At 44.2% G+C, this 14,268-nt stretch overlaps 1 protein-coding gene across 7 annotated transcripts in view; it reads right to left on the reverse strand.

Annotated features, from left to right (window-relative positions):
• The window catches only part of LOC144770911 (uncharacterized), a 234,749-nt gene extending 220,756 nt beyond the window's left edge, over nt 1–13,993 (reverse strand). For all 7 annotated transcript variants that reach the window (XM_078655713.1, XM_078655716.1, XM_078655715.1 and 4 more), the window contains exons 1-2: nt 13,754–13,993; nt 2,462–2,588 (exon numbers count right to left, since the gene is read on the reverse strand). In XM_078655713.1, coding sequence (XP_078511839.1) covers nt 2,462–2,588; nt 13,754–13,777 — 151 coding nt within the window. In that variant the 5' untranslated portion in view covers nt 13,778–13,993. The remainder of the gene's footprint in view (nt 1–2,461; nt 2,589–13,753) is intronic.
• Nucleotides 13,994–14,268: the final 275 nt, after the last annotated feature.

The raw sequence follows: 14,268 nt of genomic DNA on the forward strand, positions 1-14,268 counted from the left end.
AACAACTTACTTTATACTCTGAAAGGTTTCTGCCAGGTTTTGAGAGCAAGCACTGCTCGTGAGTGGAAGTTCCCCCACTACTCCGCACCCCAAAGCAGAATGTAAACTTGATCCTCTGAACAAGTCCATTGTGATTAACCTCAACTTGCTCTGCATGACTTGTGTGCTTGTCAGGACGAGGAAAAACTCTGCGGACTACCTCCCTCGAGAGTCATCTAGACTCTTTGTGATAGCTATTGTGTTACATTTTCTTTTGATATCTATTGTTGTAGGAAAGGAGGATCTGCTTCATGGTCACCCCCACTTTTTATGGTGTCATTATGTTTTACTGAATAGCCTGACTGGGATCCTGATAATCGGTCTATGGTGGTTTATGACGTCACTTAGCACCTTTGCACCCGGCTTCCCTGGTGTAGGTATCCTGGTTCCTGGGGTATCCGCGGGCGGGGTGACTCTCCAACCTTCCATTTTCCATGGCATTTCTTCAGGGTCCGCTGGGAAGGGTCCTTTTTCTTTATAACTGCAACCATAACGTACCCATTGACTTGCATTGAACACGCAGTTGTGTTCCCACTCTGCACATGACCTCCGTGGTATTCCTAGATACTCAACTTGGGTGGTTCCTTGTTCGCATTCCACTATTTTAGTATAAGTTTAGCCTCCCACTGGAAACCACTGTGTATTTGTGCTACTTACGTGTTATTTATTTATTTATGAGGTTTTATATAGCGCTGCTGGACCCAAGAGTACCAGAGCGCTTTACAAGGTAGGTAGACATATTAAGAAATAATAAACAATTTACAATGTGCAGGAAGTTTCTCAGAAAGGGGAAAACATTGAATTGAATGCGTGAGGGGGGCAGAGAAGCAACGGGATAAAAAGAGGGATACCCAGGAGTTGAAATTATGGAGAGAAGGAGGTGTAGAGAAGGGGAGTGAGAGAATGGAAAGAAGGAGAGGGGATGGGTATTTCCAAAGTATTTGTGAGTATTGTGTTTATATCTCCGGGTAGGAGATATTGCAATGTGTTAGTGTTTATAATAAATACATATTTTTATAACTACACTATGTGGATTAAGTACTGGTAAAACGAGCTGCTTTACACGCCGGGACTAAGCCTGAAGGCTGCTCTCCACAGCTACCACTTAGAGAGCTTTCTAAGGTTGTCTAACAGCATCTAAAATCACCATAAGGGTTGCCTGGATTAGTGCAGGGTGCTACACTTACAGAAGTGTGCCCTAATTACTTTGCCAGCCTCCTGCAATTCTGTTCCATCTTATTTCTGCTCAAAGCCCTAAAAGCCTGCTACTGTAACCTGGGACCGCCTGGCTACAGCTACCACTGAAAAGTCAGGCATATAAATGGAGTCTGGCTAAACATTGCAAATAACAGTATGCAGTACTGAGCTATAGTGAGGACTAAACAGTGGTACTGCCCCAGGACTCGCCATGTTAGCCAGAAGCTGGAAGTCTGACAGTTAGTAAATGTAAATGTAGGTGTACTTATATAGCGCAAACCTGTCACCCAAAGGGCATCCTGGCGCTTGCTTAGGGAACCCGTCCTGGTATTCCCCTGTGAGAAACCCCGGCAGGGTGTCCACAAGGTGAAAGCCAGGCATCCCGCCGCGAGGGGCCGTAGTGGAGATTAAGCAAGCTATTGCCCAGAGTTGCAGAGTGTGACCCCGTGATTTGAGTAGGCACCGGAGCGAGAATTGTCGAGTCCGTGGAATTTTTGAGCCCGAGACCCGCCGAGGCGGGGAATCGAACCCTGGTCCACGGTCGATCTCAGCTTCCGGGTCTGCCGCCTCTAACCACTGAGCCACGCTTCTCCACTTAATACATCTTCTGAGAAAACCTTACAGACTCATAAAGTCCCCTGCCTAGAATTCAAGAGCTCCTCAGACAGGGTATCCAGACTGACTAGAATGAAACCACCCTTCATTACCATTCTAGGTGTCTTATATCATCCATCCTGCAGAGGCTCAACACTATCACTGTCATGTGAAGAGGGAGAGGAAACGGACAATCTTCTATCCAAAGCTTTGAAACCAGTGCCCTGTGTTCTTACATCAGAGCTCTTTGCACCTTGGCCTCTTTCAGAAAAGCTGTTACAAATACCTCTAAATACACCATCCCCTCTGTGTACCTCTAGACATGTCATCCCCGTTAATGTCTAATTCAAGAATCATTTCACTCAGTATGTTACTATTTTACTATAAACATCAGCCCACATCATGACCTTTTCTAATAGTTTCTACAATGTATAATTCTGTCCAAGCATAGAAGCATACGTAGAAAATAAAGGAATATTTCTTACATTTAAAGCAAAATAAATGATGATTTTATATAGAACTGTTCAAACCATGACGATCACATTGTTATTTTGTTCGGCCATGATATGTCTTAAAAAAATTCAGGAAAGAAGAAACATATTCATTAAACAGTTGAACGGCTGGACTTTACCCAGAGAAATCATAGCTTGGTGAATTTCCTTCATCACATTTCTATAAAGATCCTTCTGCCAATCCTGCAAAAGTGTCCACTCCTCTCCACTCAACTGGGCAGAGAAATCATGTAGTGTAATCGGCCCCTGGAATATAATAGTTTAACAGAAAATAATGGAATCTGTGTTGTGTTCTGACCAATAAAACATTTCATTAGCTACCAGTTTCCCCTTTTTACAATTATATTTTAAACACAATTGGGTATGCCACATATCGGAGTGGTTACAAAATTAATCTTAAATTTTAAATCACAAATAAGACTTAAAAATGTAATGGTCACAACAACACTTATCGAATGTACATATATATTAAGAAATACTTACGTGCTAATAAGTTAGATTGGCATGGCGATCAACATTAAATTTGGTGGCATGCCAGGGGCACTGAAATCCGATGTAATTGTGGTTCAGCAGTCAAGCAACCAAATCTTAAAAGGGGCCTTAACCTTCATATAAGATCAAACTATGGATCACCTGCGACAATCGTGAAAGCTTTTCTAAACTGTATTGCCATGGGAAATCCAAGTACACTCAATAAATGCACATTATATACTCAAACTTAAAAACAAGGCCAAATGAAATGTCTGACTAATAGCATATGTTCTTCCATCTAACAGTCACGATTCATTCCCAATACAAATGCAATATAATATTTCCTGTCGGAAGGGGTCTACGTTGTGCCCCAGGATTAAAGTATAGCTTGTCACATTTACAATTTCCTAACATAATTAATGAAGTAAAATGTCCACCCATGAAAAGTCTTGCAGCAATCATTAAAAAGGTTTCTACCGCTGCTCTATTGCACTCGCACTCCCTTCATTTCATAACCACTGTATTCTGTGATCTGAAAGCCTCCTTTGCATCCACCAAACGGCATGTACCAGACCACAGACGAACAATGATTCATAATAGAGTCTAGCTCTGAAACATGGTGCCCTGCTGACGAGGCCCATACAGCAACCCTATTCATATATACATGCCTTGTTTCTCTAAATATGTGTTAAGTGGACAAAGGTGCTGCTAATCAGGTGAGCACAAACTTTACTTGGTAAAACACATTACCACAGCCCTGACTTTCCTTTTACAAACCATTATCACGTATTAGTCCCATTCATTCAACTAAATGAACCAAAGGCTGGAAGTCCCATTATGAAACCATTAAGTCACTAAGAAAAAACAGGTTCCTCAGGCACTCTCCAAAATTGTATATACTTATTGAAGGTTGGTCATTGTATTTGACGAATTATAAGGGCATTCGATCAATTTGTTAATTGGAAGATAATAACAAAATTATTTTATAGGTATAGTGTTCATTTCCAAAATGCAAAGTATGGATCCAAAACTCGATGTTGTTCTTCAATTTCTTTATTATATACATATAAAAAGTTATTCCAGCTTACACCGCCGACACGTGTCGAATGCCCTTATAATTCGTCAAATACAATGACCAACCTTCAATAAGTATATAAAATTTTGGAGAGTGCCTGAGGAACCTGTTTTTTCTTAGTGTATTAATATTAACATTCTTTGCTAATTTAACACCCCCGGTGGTGGGTGTATTACAGGATACACAGTGCACCTTCCTTTCAACCGTATCTGTACACTTGACATTACACGTTGATACATTTTGAGAGCTGTATTTACTGGATGTGCGGACGTTTTCTCTGTGGTAGAGAAACACTACCACCCAATATTGTTCAGAATTATGAAACCATTAAGTGTCTGCACAGACCGAGATACATGGCGCCCTACTTACCTGGGCGATATGGAATCCACGAAGCTTGACTGCTTATCTGTTCTATTAATGAGACCACATACTGCTCTGCTCTTCCTGCTGGAAACAGGCATACTTGTTTTGCTGTTAATCCTATGAGGTGCAATCTACAGAAAAAACTCAAAAATGTATCTTCTGGGCTAAACCTTCAGATTTCCTGCCATTCTTCCACTTCACTGAGCTGTTTGTTACCCTGTGTGCTGTTGCAGAAAACGATGATACAACAACTATCCTATGTCAGTGCTTAATTATGTTTGATGAGAGAGTGGAGCAGGCTGTGCCAATCCACGGATTTCAAGGACGCTGTAAAAGAAACAACTATTAATGAAGAAAAGCCCTTATGTCACGCATTGGACCTCAGCTATCATGGTCGGGCAGAACTCGATACAGTTAATCACGTTGGTGACATACAAGAATGCTTGTGTGCTGCCTTCATGCTTCCACATACTATATTGCTATCATAGAAGAAAGTCTTTTCAAAACACTAGATTGAGGCTTGAAACAATGTCATGATGTGGCCATGTGCAGAGTCAGAGGGGAAAGAAAGAGAACCAGTGGTGTGGTAATTTTATTCCCTAACTGTTTCTTGGACACACTGCTAAAAGTAAACCCAGACGCGCTGCACCATTCTAGTAGACGGACATATTTTGGCGACTTCTTTTCCACAACTTCTTGAAGAGTGCGTGTGGTACAAAAGACAGTACTAACAGAACCTCTTCACTTGGATAATCGGTGATGAGCTTACTGACTGGACACATTTCAGTCGAACACTCAGGAAAGGGATGTGGAAATGTATAAAATATATACTTGTCTAAATAATAAGATGGTTCAGAAATCTACCTGACTGGTAAAAAAAAAATCCACCAATATTGGTGGCATGAAGTGAAATGAGAATTTTAGTAGCATCCGTAATAAATCACAGCTCTAATAATAGCTTTAGTTGTTATGCCAGCGCTCACAGGTACATCCAGATTTGGAATTTAGCAAGGCTCTAATTACACCACCTTTTTGGTTGTACTGGATTCACCACATGCCAGCACTCCATTGGAATCAAGTCTTGACTATTCACAGGCCTCATGCATACAGAGAGAGGCTGCTTATGAATGGAATCTGTTCTGGCCACCTTTCAGATCACAGTCATTGTGCCCAATTTCGGATTACGGTACAGGGATGTGGAATTCCTATAGCCCGACGCCCAGGACATTTTGTTTGGGGTCAAGGGCAACAAGTTTAAATGTGCATTTTGTCCTTGGGACAAGCAGGCACAACCCCCTGCAGCACAAACCCTTTGGCTGCCAGTTTGCAGTACCACATTAAGGATCAGGGAAGGGCACTGTCTGCAGATAAGTTAATATTTGTGGACATATGTTAATGCTGTTCAAACTTGTATTTATGGTTCATTAATTGAGAGCCTTTATTATTAGGCTGAGCTCTCTCAGTAAATGTAAGTTCTGACAGCACTACTGACAGTGGATCCAGTATAAAAATGTGGACACACGGTTTCAAAGTTTAGCAATATGAGGCTATGCATAATGCTCCCGGAATGCTCTCTGATTAGATGCAAATATTTGCCTAAGCTTGAAATCAAGATTAATGATGATTTGCTTTCACTATAAAATGTTCCTAAAAAATTAAAGTAGGAAAAATATTTTTGTGCTAAACTACTGTAAAATTTCAGGTACCATTTCTTTGCAGCATCATTTGGTAAAATCTGTTGCATGCTAGTATTGCCCCCAAATATTCATATTGGAAAATCAGTGTAACCAGTTTCAATACGATTTTGGGAAACAAAAATAAACAAGCATTGGCGAAGCCAGTAGGTCTGAAATGGTGGTCAGCTTTTTTAGTTTTGGCAAAGCGTGACTTGTTTTGGCATGGTTTTTGTAAAACCGTATTGATGTGAGAGCTGCCAGATCCTCACCATTATAACAAGCATTGGCAAAAGCAAAAAATGTTTTTGGTTTAAAAAAAGCATGCACTGCCACATTAGTTACTGGCACTGAACAAAACTACTTTGTGTGCCGACATGGTCCTTGTGAAAGAGCAGAATGCTGTCACTCACCGTGAAGCCAGCCGATACAGAGAGAGAATTTTAATGAACACAAAAGGTCATGGCTAACGCCAGACCAAATTAGGGGCCCACTTTTTAAAGAAAATCTCAAAAGTGCATCCTTGGTATATGTCCTTGCAGTAAGGGCAGCTATATGGCTTTTCGTGAATTCTCAAGAATTTACAGCAATCGGGCAAGAAAAAGTACTCCTAGAAAGTATTTGTGAACTGCATTTTAGCATGAGCAAATGTGCATGTGTAGATTTGCTCTTGCGATAACCTGAGAGTTTGCAAGTTTATTTTCCCTCCAACCACTTTATTCCCAACTCTGGAAGAAGGTTTACGTCTGCCATTGTCAGGAGTAAATTTCCAACATTTCTCAGTATTGGACAAGATTAGAGAAGCGTTTTTGAAAACCCTTAAAACATGCAAGTTAGTAGGTTTGCATAGACTCAAAAGGACATTCCAACCCTGGAACTATTTTTTACCCCTACCTTCGGGCCCAGTACTTAGATCTGCGGAAACGTAGCAACATAAAGGGATTGCTAGTATTCAAACACTACTATGGTAGGTGCCCTGGCATAATCAGAGAGGTTATATAAGAGCTCTTATATAATGAGATTGCTGCCATAATTTTGCGCCGCACAACATGGCACCAAAGGGACAAGTGGATTTTGTTACAGGACAAGTATATTTATGAAGCAACCTGTCCCATGGACAAGTAGATATTTTAATAAATTCCACACCCCTGCGGTAGTTTAGGATATATCATTTTTTTACTGCACCTTTGTTTTGTTTTTTTATTCATTTGAGAGGAAGTATCTTATGCGTTACTCTGGCAAATTTGCTTTTACGGCATTTGCTTTATTTTACCAAATGTTACTTATATAAACCTAGATTATACCTCCAACCCAGTGATAAGGCTGCCAATGGAGCATGAACGAGACGGCTCCCAGTCAGGCCTCCTCACTTTATCACATTGTGTAATATTTAGACAAAGCACTTCATGTCACTATGTTTCAATTCCTATGGTTTGTTTTCATAACTGTGAACATACACTTAGCACTATATCAATGACTGGACACTAACACTTTAACTAGATGAGGTCTGCAGTCACCATCTAAATGCTTTGGGCCGATTCTCAAAGTTATGTGCGCAAGTTTGACATACCTGAGCAAGAGTTGTTTATGCACTCTTTAAAGAATTTACACAGCATGAAGATTTTTGCAGAGCACATTTAGTCACGGGCTAGAAGCAGGTGGGAGGTCCTAGTTTCAAGGCGGCACTCACATATGTTTAAGAGTATTCACCAACTCCTTTCCAACACCTTCTCACCCTAAGAAAGGTTAATTTACTCATGACAAGGGAAGGAGTAAAAAGATTTTAAGAGTGGAAAGGGTCACCATAACTCCCATAAAAGGTGTGGGGTAGGGGAAGGAGTTTCCCCTTGAAAGAAAATATTCTCCAAACCAAACATCACTGTTTAAGTCACACGGATCATAAGATATATGTATGCACCTTGATGAAGTGGAAACATCCTTGTACATCTCGAGGCCCTAAATAGAAGACATCTTAAAACGACAAGCTGCAACTCAAAAGCTAAAAAGTGGTTTCTCTAGTGCAAGCCAAGATAACCAAAAGGGTTCTTGCGTAGAACATGCAGTCCGAGAAGTGCACACCTATTGAAATGACAGACACCAGTTCAGAAGGAGGGGCACACTGTTTCTTCAAGTGGCGGAGACACCTCACGGGAGCAACATAAGGGCACAAGCACTCAGTGCCCCGGGCATCAGCTCCCAAAATACAAGAAAAGACGAGTTAAACAAGTTTAAGTCGTATTGTTAAACATACTATGAGCTCCATAAGACCCGAGAGCTTGGAAACAGGCATATAGATGATTGAATGATGGCTACCAACATTTGGGACAGGGGGAATTCAATATCTGAAGATTCAAAAAGAAGTGTGTCCAGATCCTGGACTAATCACGACATTGGTGTAAAATGTATCCAAGGGGGTACATGACTGTAATACTACACCCTTAGTACGTGATAAAAATAATCTAACATGTTATTGGCCAAATGTTTACGGGGGGGTTGACATGTTTCATTGCCATTAATTTCAGAACAATTAGATTAAGACAATGATACAGGTCAGAAAGCACCAGTCTCTGAAAGTTAATGCACCTGGACCCAAACAGCGCAGTGCATACCAGGTTTAACAAAGAGAACCAAGATGCCTCAGGCGGTTAGTAGCCAGTCTGAGGTAGAGACAGGCGGGCCGTCATGTTAGTCAATCGTGACAGTTTAGACAGGGCGGGTCGATGTTAGATAGGTCTCCAGAAGAAGCGCAGACATGCACTCTCAGTTGAGCAGGTGGAAGTACTCTGCAACTCTTGACGCACCCCCAGGGGAAAAATGATATAACAAGAGAATATACACTCACTCTGAAGATTTTTACATGAAGAAATATGTTTGTATATTTGTTCATACAAAAATGCTATTAACAAATGTCTGCTAGTACACTGGTTACTTCTGTAAACTCCTTTGAATTCCTCACAACTTAATTCTGCACACAAACAAGGTTATATTCCTGCAGGTTTATATTTTTGCAGTATTCAAGAACTGGGACTCTGTTTTACATATTAATCGTAATTGTTGCACGCTCCTTTCCCATTATTATTATTATTATTACTATTGCTTAATACTGGCCCATGTATAATGTTTTATTAAACGAAGCACCGAGAAAATGGCATATAAAGGTGTTCTTGAAACAGCACCAGTGTATATTGAACTATATTGCACCTGAATCTACCGAACTGTTAATAACCATCATCTGTTTTTCACTAAGATGCAAATAGTTTTGTACTCTTACCAAACAATGCCTCAATCACTGCAACTCAATCCTGTCAGCCTTTAACTAAAAGATCATTTTTTCATGGCATTACTGTGATTTTCAAGTTTATTTCAGGACCAGGTAAATTTCCTGGTTTTGGATTTCCGCTTGTGAAATTAGTGTCTCCAGAAATGTATGGAGATTACCTTATTGTACTTTTTTACCCTTGGAAGAACATATTAAAAGAGTGCTTGATTTTTAGTTGTATTTGCTGGGGGTCACACGGCGCAGGCAGTGTGCTGCAACCTCTAGAGGGGGCAAAACAAAGAGGTGTGGCTAATGCATGAGAGAAGACCTGGTTATGGATTAGTTGTAAGGATACCAATGACAAGAAGAAACAAAAGAAGCTGAGAAGAGACTGGGGTGAAAGAAGATTGAGAGCTTGGGAACATTGGGATTGGTCTCAGTAGAGATACGAAGACCATGGCGAGTCAGAAGACTCTGAGGAGAGAAGTAGGAGAAGAGAACGGGCTGAGGGTATGTGATACGAGTGAAAGCGCGTTGATGAGACAATGGGGTGGAGGAGAGACAGTGTGAGAAGACAAAGGGTACTAGGAGACAAGCGGTGAGGGAAATTGGGGAAGGACTTAGGAGAGACAGAAGCAGAATTGGTGGAGAAGTGTCTGGAAGGGGCTCAGAAGAGAGAGGAGTTAAATTCAGAATGGGAGTTGAGAAGCACGAGGAGACAGAGAGAAACTGAAAAAAGCTTAGGAGACAACAGAACCTAGGAGAGATTGAAATGAACAAGTAGAAGAGAAGGAAGTGAGGCAGAAGATGAAAAAACAGAAGTGGATGAGGCTTTTGAAGGGCTGGAGATAACGCAGAGTTGGAGGGTAAACAAGATGAAGAAAGGTGGAGAGACAATAAGGTCTGATGTTCAACAAAAGAGAAGTAAAACTTTAGAGGAGTTGTGAGAGGAGATTTAAGAGTTTTGAGGAGAGTTAGAAGAAAACAAAGAGAAGCAAGATGACATAATGGAAAGAGTGAGGCTGTAGAGAGATTCAGAACAAATGAGAGAATGACAGGTGCAGAGGACAGAAAGTCAACAAAGAGAGGCATTAGAAGTGGAAACAGGGGTGGGAGCACACCGCTTCACCCCCCAGCAAGGTTCGCCCCTGGCATTGTGGTAAATGCAGTTTCGGTTATTTGCTTGCTTCAAGAGTGTTCGAGTGTTTTGCCACAGTTGGCGCAGATAGTGCTGATCTCTAGACACGTGTTTCTGGTTCTTTGCTGGGAGGTGAAGCGGTGTGCTCCCACCCCAGTTCCTGTTTAATAGTACTCCCTTGAGTCATTGAGCTGACAAGCTCGTGGATGAAGCACCGGCTGCCTCTGAGAGGTACCTGATCTGAGAAAGATGCTGGCAGCCTACTCAGCAAACCCCAAATTTCAAAGACTGTAAGCTCTACTGATGACGATTAAAGAAATAGAAACACCTGTCTGGAGATCAGCTCTATCTGTGCGAACTGTGGCGAAACACTCGAACACGCTTAAAGCAAGCAAGTAACCGAAACTGCATTTACCACAATGCCAGGGGCAAACCTTGCTGGGAGGTGAAGCGGTGTGCTCCCACCCCTGTTCCTGTTTAATAGTACTCCTTTGAGTCATTGAGCTGACGAGCTCATGGATGAAGCACCTGCATGCCTGTGAGAGGTACCTGACCTGAGAAAAATGTTGGCAGCCTACTCAGCAAACCCCACATTTCAAATACTGTAATCTCTACTGATGACGGTTAAAGAACCAGAAACACATGTCTAGAGATCAGCACAATCTGCGCCAACTGTAGTGAAACACTCGAACACTCTTGAAGCAAGCAAGTAACCGAAACTGCATTTACACACAATGGCAGGGGCAAACCTTGCTGGGAGGTGAAGCGGTGTGCTCCCACCCCTGTTCCAGAGGCATTAGAAGTATTGTGATGTATTTATGTATATATTTGGTATTTGTACAGCACAAACCTTGCCACAGGGCAGCAGAGCACGGTACAGGGTGAAGGGTAAGCATTAAGTCAAGAATAGGAGAGGTAGTGTGTTCCTGTATTGTTATTGCATGGAGATATATTGTTCTTTAACCCCTTTGGTGCTAAGGCAATTCCCGCTTTTACTCTAATTTCCATTGAAATTACATGGTCAGCTCGGCTGCACTGCATGACGAGCTGACCTTGTCATGAGCATGGAAGGGGTTAAAGAAGTGTAACTTCAACTCTTTCCTAAATTGCAGCAGTGTTTGGGTGGTCCTCATGATTACAGGGATGCTGTTCCATATCCTGGTTCATAGATGGCTCAAGTGTGGCTCAATGGTTAGAGCGGCAGACCCTGATGCAGAGGTCTGGCCCGGGACCAGGGTTCAATTCCCCGCCTCGGCGGGTCTTGGGCTCAAAATTCCACGGACCTGATAATTCTCGCCTCTGTGCCTATTCCAATCATGGAGTCCCACTCTGCAACTCTGGGCAATAGCTTGCTTAATCTCCACAACGGCCCCCACAACGCTATGGATGCCTGGCCTCCACCTTGGGGGTGCCCAGGAGTGGACACCTCACAGGGAAAGCCAGGATGGGTTCCACAGCGGTATTCGTACAAGCGCCTTGAGACCCTTGCGGGTGAGTAGTGCGTTATACAAGTATCAATTTACATTTACATTACATGGAAAGGGTCTGCTGCCTTGTATTCTTTTTTCACCTTTGCTAGTCTCCTGTCCAATTGGTGGGCTGGCTGCGGATGTGCCAAGAGCCACCAGGGATGGTGAGTGTGACTGCAGAATAAGTGGGGGTGCTTCTCATGATATCTTTATAAATGACTAGAGAGTAAAGGTTTTCCTCAATACACCGAAGAGGACAAGGAAAGGCATTAGTATGAAGAGGGGGGGAGAAGGGCTGAGAAGTGGTACAGAAAAACTAAGAAGTCTGGTGGATCTAAAGAGAATAGAAACTATGGGGAGACAACAGACGGGGCTGGAGGTAAGAAACAAAATGGGAAGGATAGAAAGGAACTCAGGAGAACTCTGAGGATAGAGAAACGACGAGTAAATATTGAAGGCTCAGAGAATGGACAGAAGGATTAGAGACATTGGAAGGCTAGAGTGCAAGCACATAGGAGATACAGAAGGGTCGTAAGATAGACAGAAGATGGGGAAAGGTATTAGAAGAGTTGAAAGAGAATGGTTTGCGGATAAGGAAAGTCATTAAAGGGGCTGGAGGATACATATCTTGAGGATAGGAGGATTAGATGGGCCCTTAAATGTCTCTTGGTTCCTTCCGTATTTCTCCTCAGCCCCGTCACTCTAGCTGCTAGAGTGACGGGGCTGAGGAGAAATACGGAAGGAACCAAGAGACATTTAAGGGCCTTAGAGTTGAGAGAAGATAAGGGAAGGCATTAGAGTTCGAGAAATAATGGTTTGAGGAAATAGAGGCATAATACTGACTGCAACGATTGTAGAGGTAGATGCAAGACAGAGGAGTTAGAAAAGGGTGAATGAAGTGTGCATAGGATAATCTGGAGTGGGAAGAGATTTGAGATGGTTGAACGGTTCTGTTTTCTGCATTGAAGACCACATGAGATGGGGTGAGTCAGAAATGGGGTAAAGGAGGAGAGAAGGTGAGGGGCTGGAGAGTGAAGGGCTGAGGATAAGCTTGAGAGAAGGGTGATCTGAACCACAGGAGTCAGATGAGGATGAAAGAGTAGGGTCATCGGAGGAGTCAGGTGAGGATGAAAGAGGAGGGTCTGGAGAGGATGAAAGGAGGGTCAGGTTACAGGTGAGGATGAAAGAGGAGGGTCATCGGAGGAGTCAGGTGAGGATGAAAGAGGAGGGTCTGGAGAGGATGAAAGGAGGGTCAGGTTACAGGTGAGGATGAAAGAGGAGGGTCATCGGAGGAGTCAGGTGAGGATGAAAGGAGGGTCTGGGGAGGATGAAAGGAGGGTCAGGTTACAGGTGAGGATGAAAGAGGAGGGTCATCGGAGGAGTCAGGTGAGGATGAAAGGAGGGTCTGGGGAGGATGAAAGGAGGGTGAGGTGACAGGTGAGGATGAAAGGAGGGTCTGGGGAGGATGAAAGGAGGGTGAGGTGACAGGTGAGGATGAAAGAGGAGGGTCTGGAGAGGATGAAAGGAGGGTGAGGTGACAGGTGAGGATGAAAGGAGGGTCAGGTGAGGATGAAAGGAGGGTCAGGTGAGGATGAAAGAGGATCATCAGAGGACAGCACGAGATGGGGTCATCCGAGGGCCTGGGGAGGCCGCCTGCTGTGGTTGTTCTCTTTGGACGCTCTTGCCTCCCAGGGCCGGGTTAAACCCCGCGGAGGGAGGCCCCAGGCAGACATTTGTGGCCCCTCGCCAGTGACCTCTCCTCATCCCCGATGCCCCGGAGGTGTTTCCAAAGCTTCAGAGGCCCCCGCCGTGAGCCGGGCGGCTCTGGGTTTGTGCTCTGATCCCTGGTCGGGGCCCCCGAAGGGCTCCTCTGCCGGTCCGGTCATGAGGCCCTGTACCCCGCCCCCAGGACCCCTGGTGTGACTCTCGCTTCGGGCGGTGACTCTTCCGGGCCGGGACTCACCGTCGGGGGCCCGGGCCGGGTCATGCTCCCGGACTCCAGGGCCAACGGATGAAAGGAGGAGCCTGCGCTGGAGGGAGTCGAGGCGCTACCACGCTACCGCCGCGAGGGGGCGCTCAGGCGCGCAGACACGGCCCTCTCTCTCCCTCCCCGGACCTCTCGGGTGAGTTCACCGCCTCGGCCGCGGCCGCCATTGAACGCACATGCTCCCAGCATGGAGACGGCCATCTGCGCATGCTCCGCGGCTCCCGGCGCGACTGCAGGCGTCTGCGCATGCGCGGCGCCAGGAGCGTGCGCAGCAGCACGTGCGTGCGTCGACGCCACGCTGGGGCATGTGGCGCGCACTCTGAAACATCAGCGTACGCGTTGTTAAGCTTCGCGCGTGCGCTGACGCGCTTTGCGCATGCGTGCAGGGAGATGCAGTGCATGGCATGGCTGACCGCTGCATATATGTCACGATGGTGCTGCTCACCCGCACATTTACCTTATTACTGTTCTTTATTCTAGCCAGACACAGC

This window comes from Lissotriton helveticus, chromosome 7 (assembly GCF_964261635.1).
Source record: "Lissotriton helveticus chromosome 7, aLisHel1.1, whole genome shotgun sequence".
Taxonomy (NCBI): domain Eukaryota; kingdom Metazoa; phylum Chordata; class Amphibia; order Caudata; family Salamandridae; genus Lissotriton; species Lissotriton helveticus.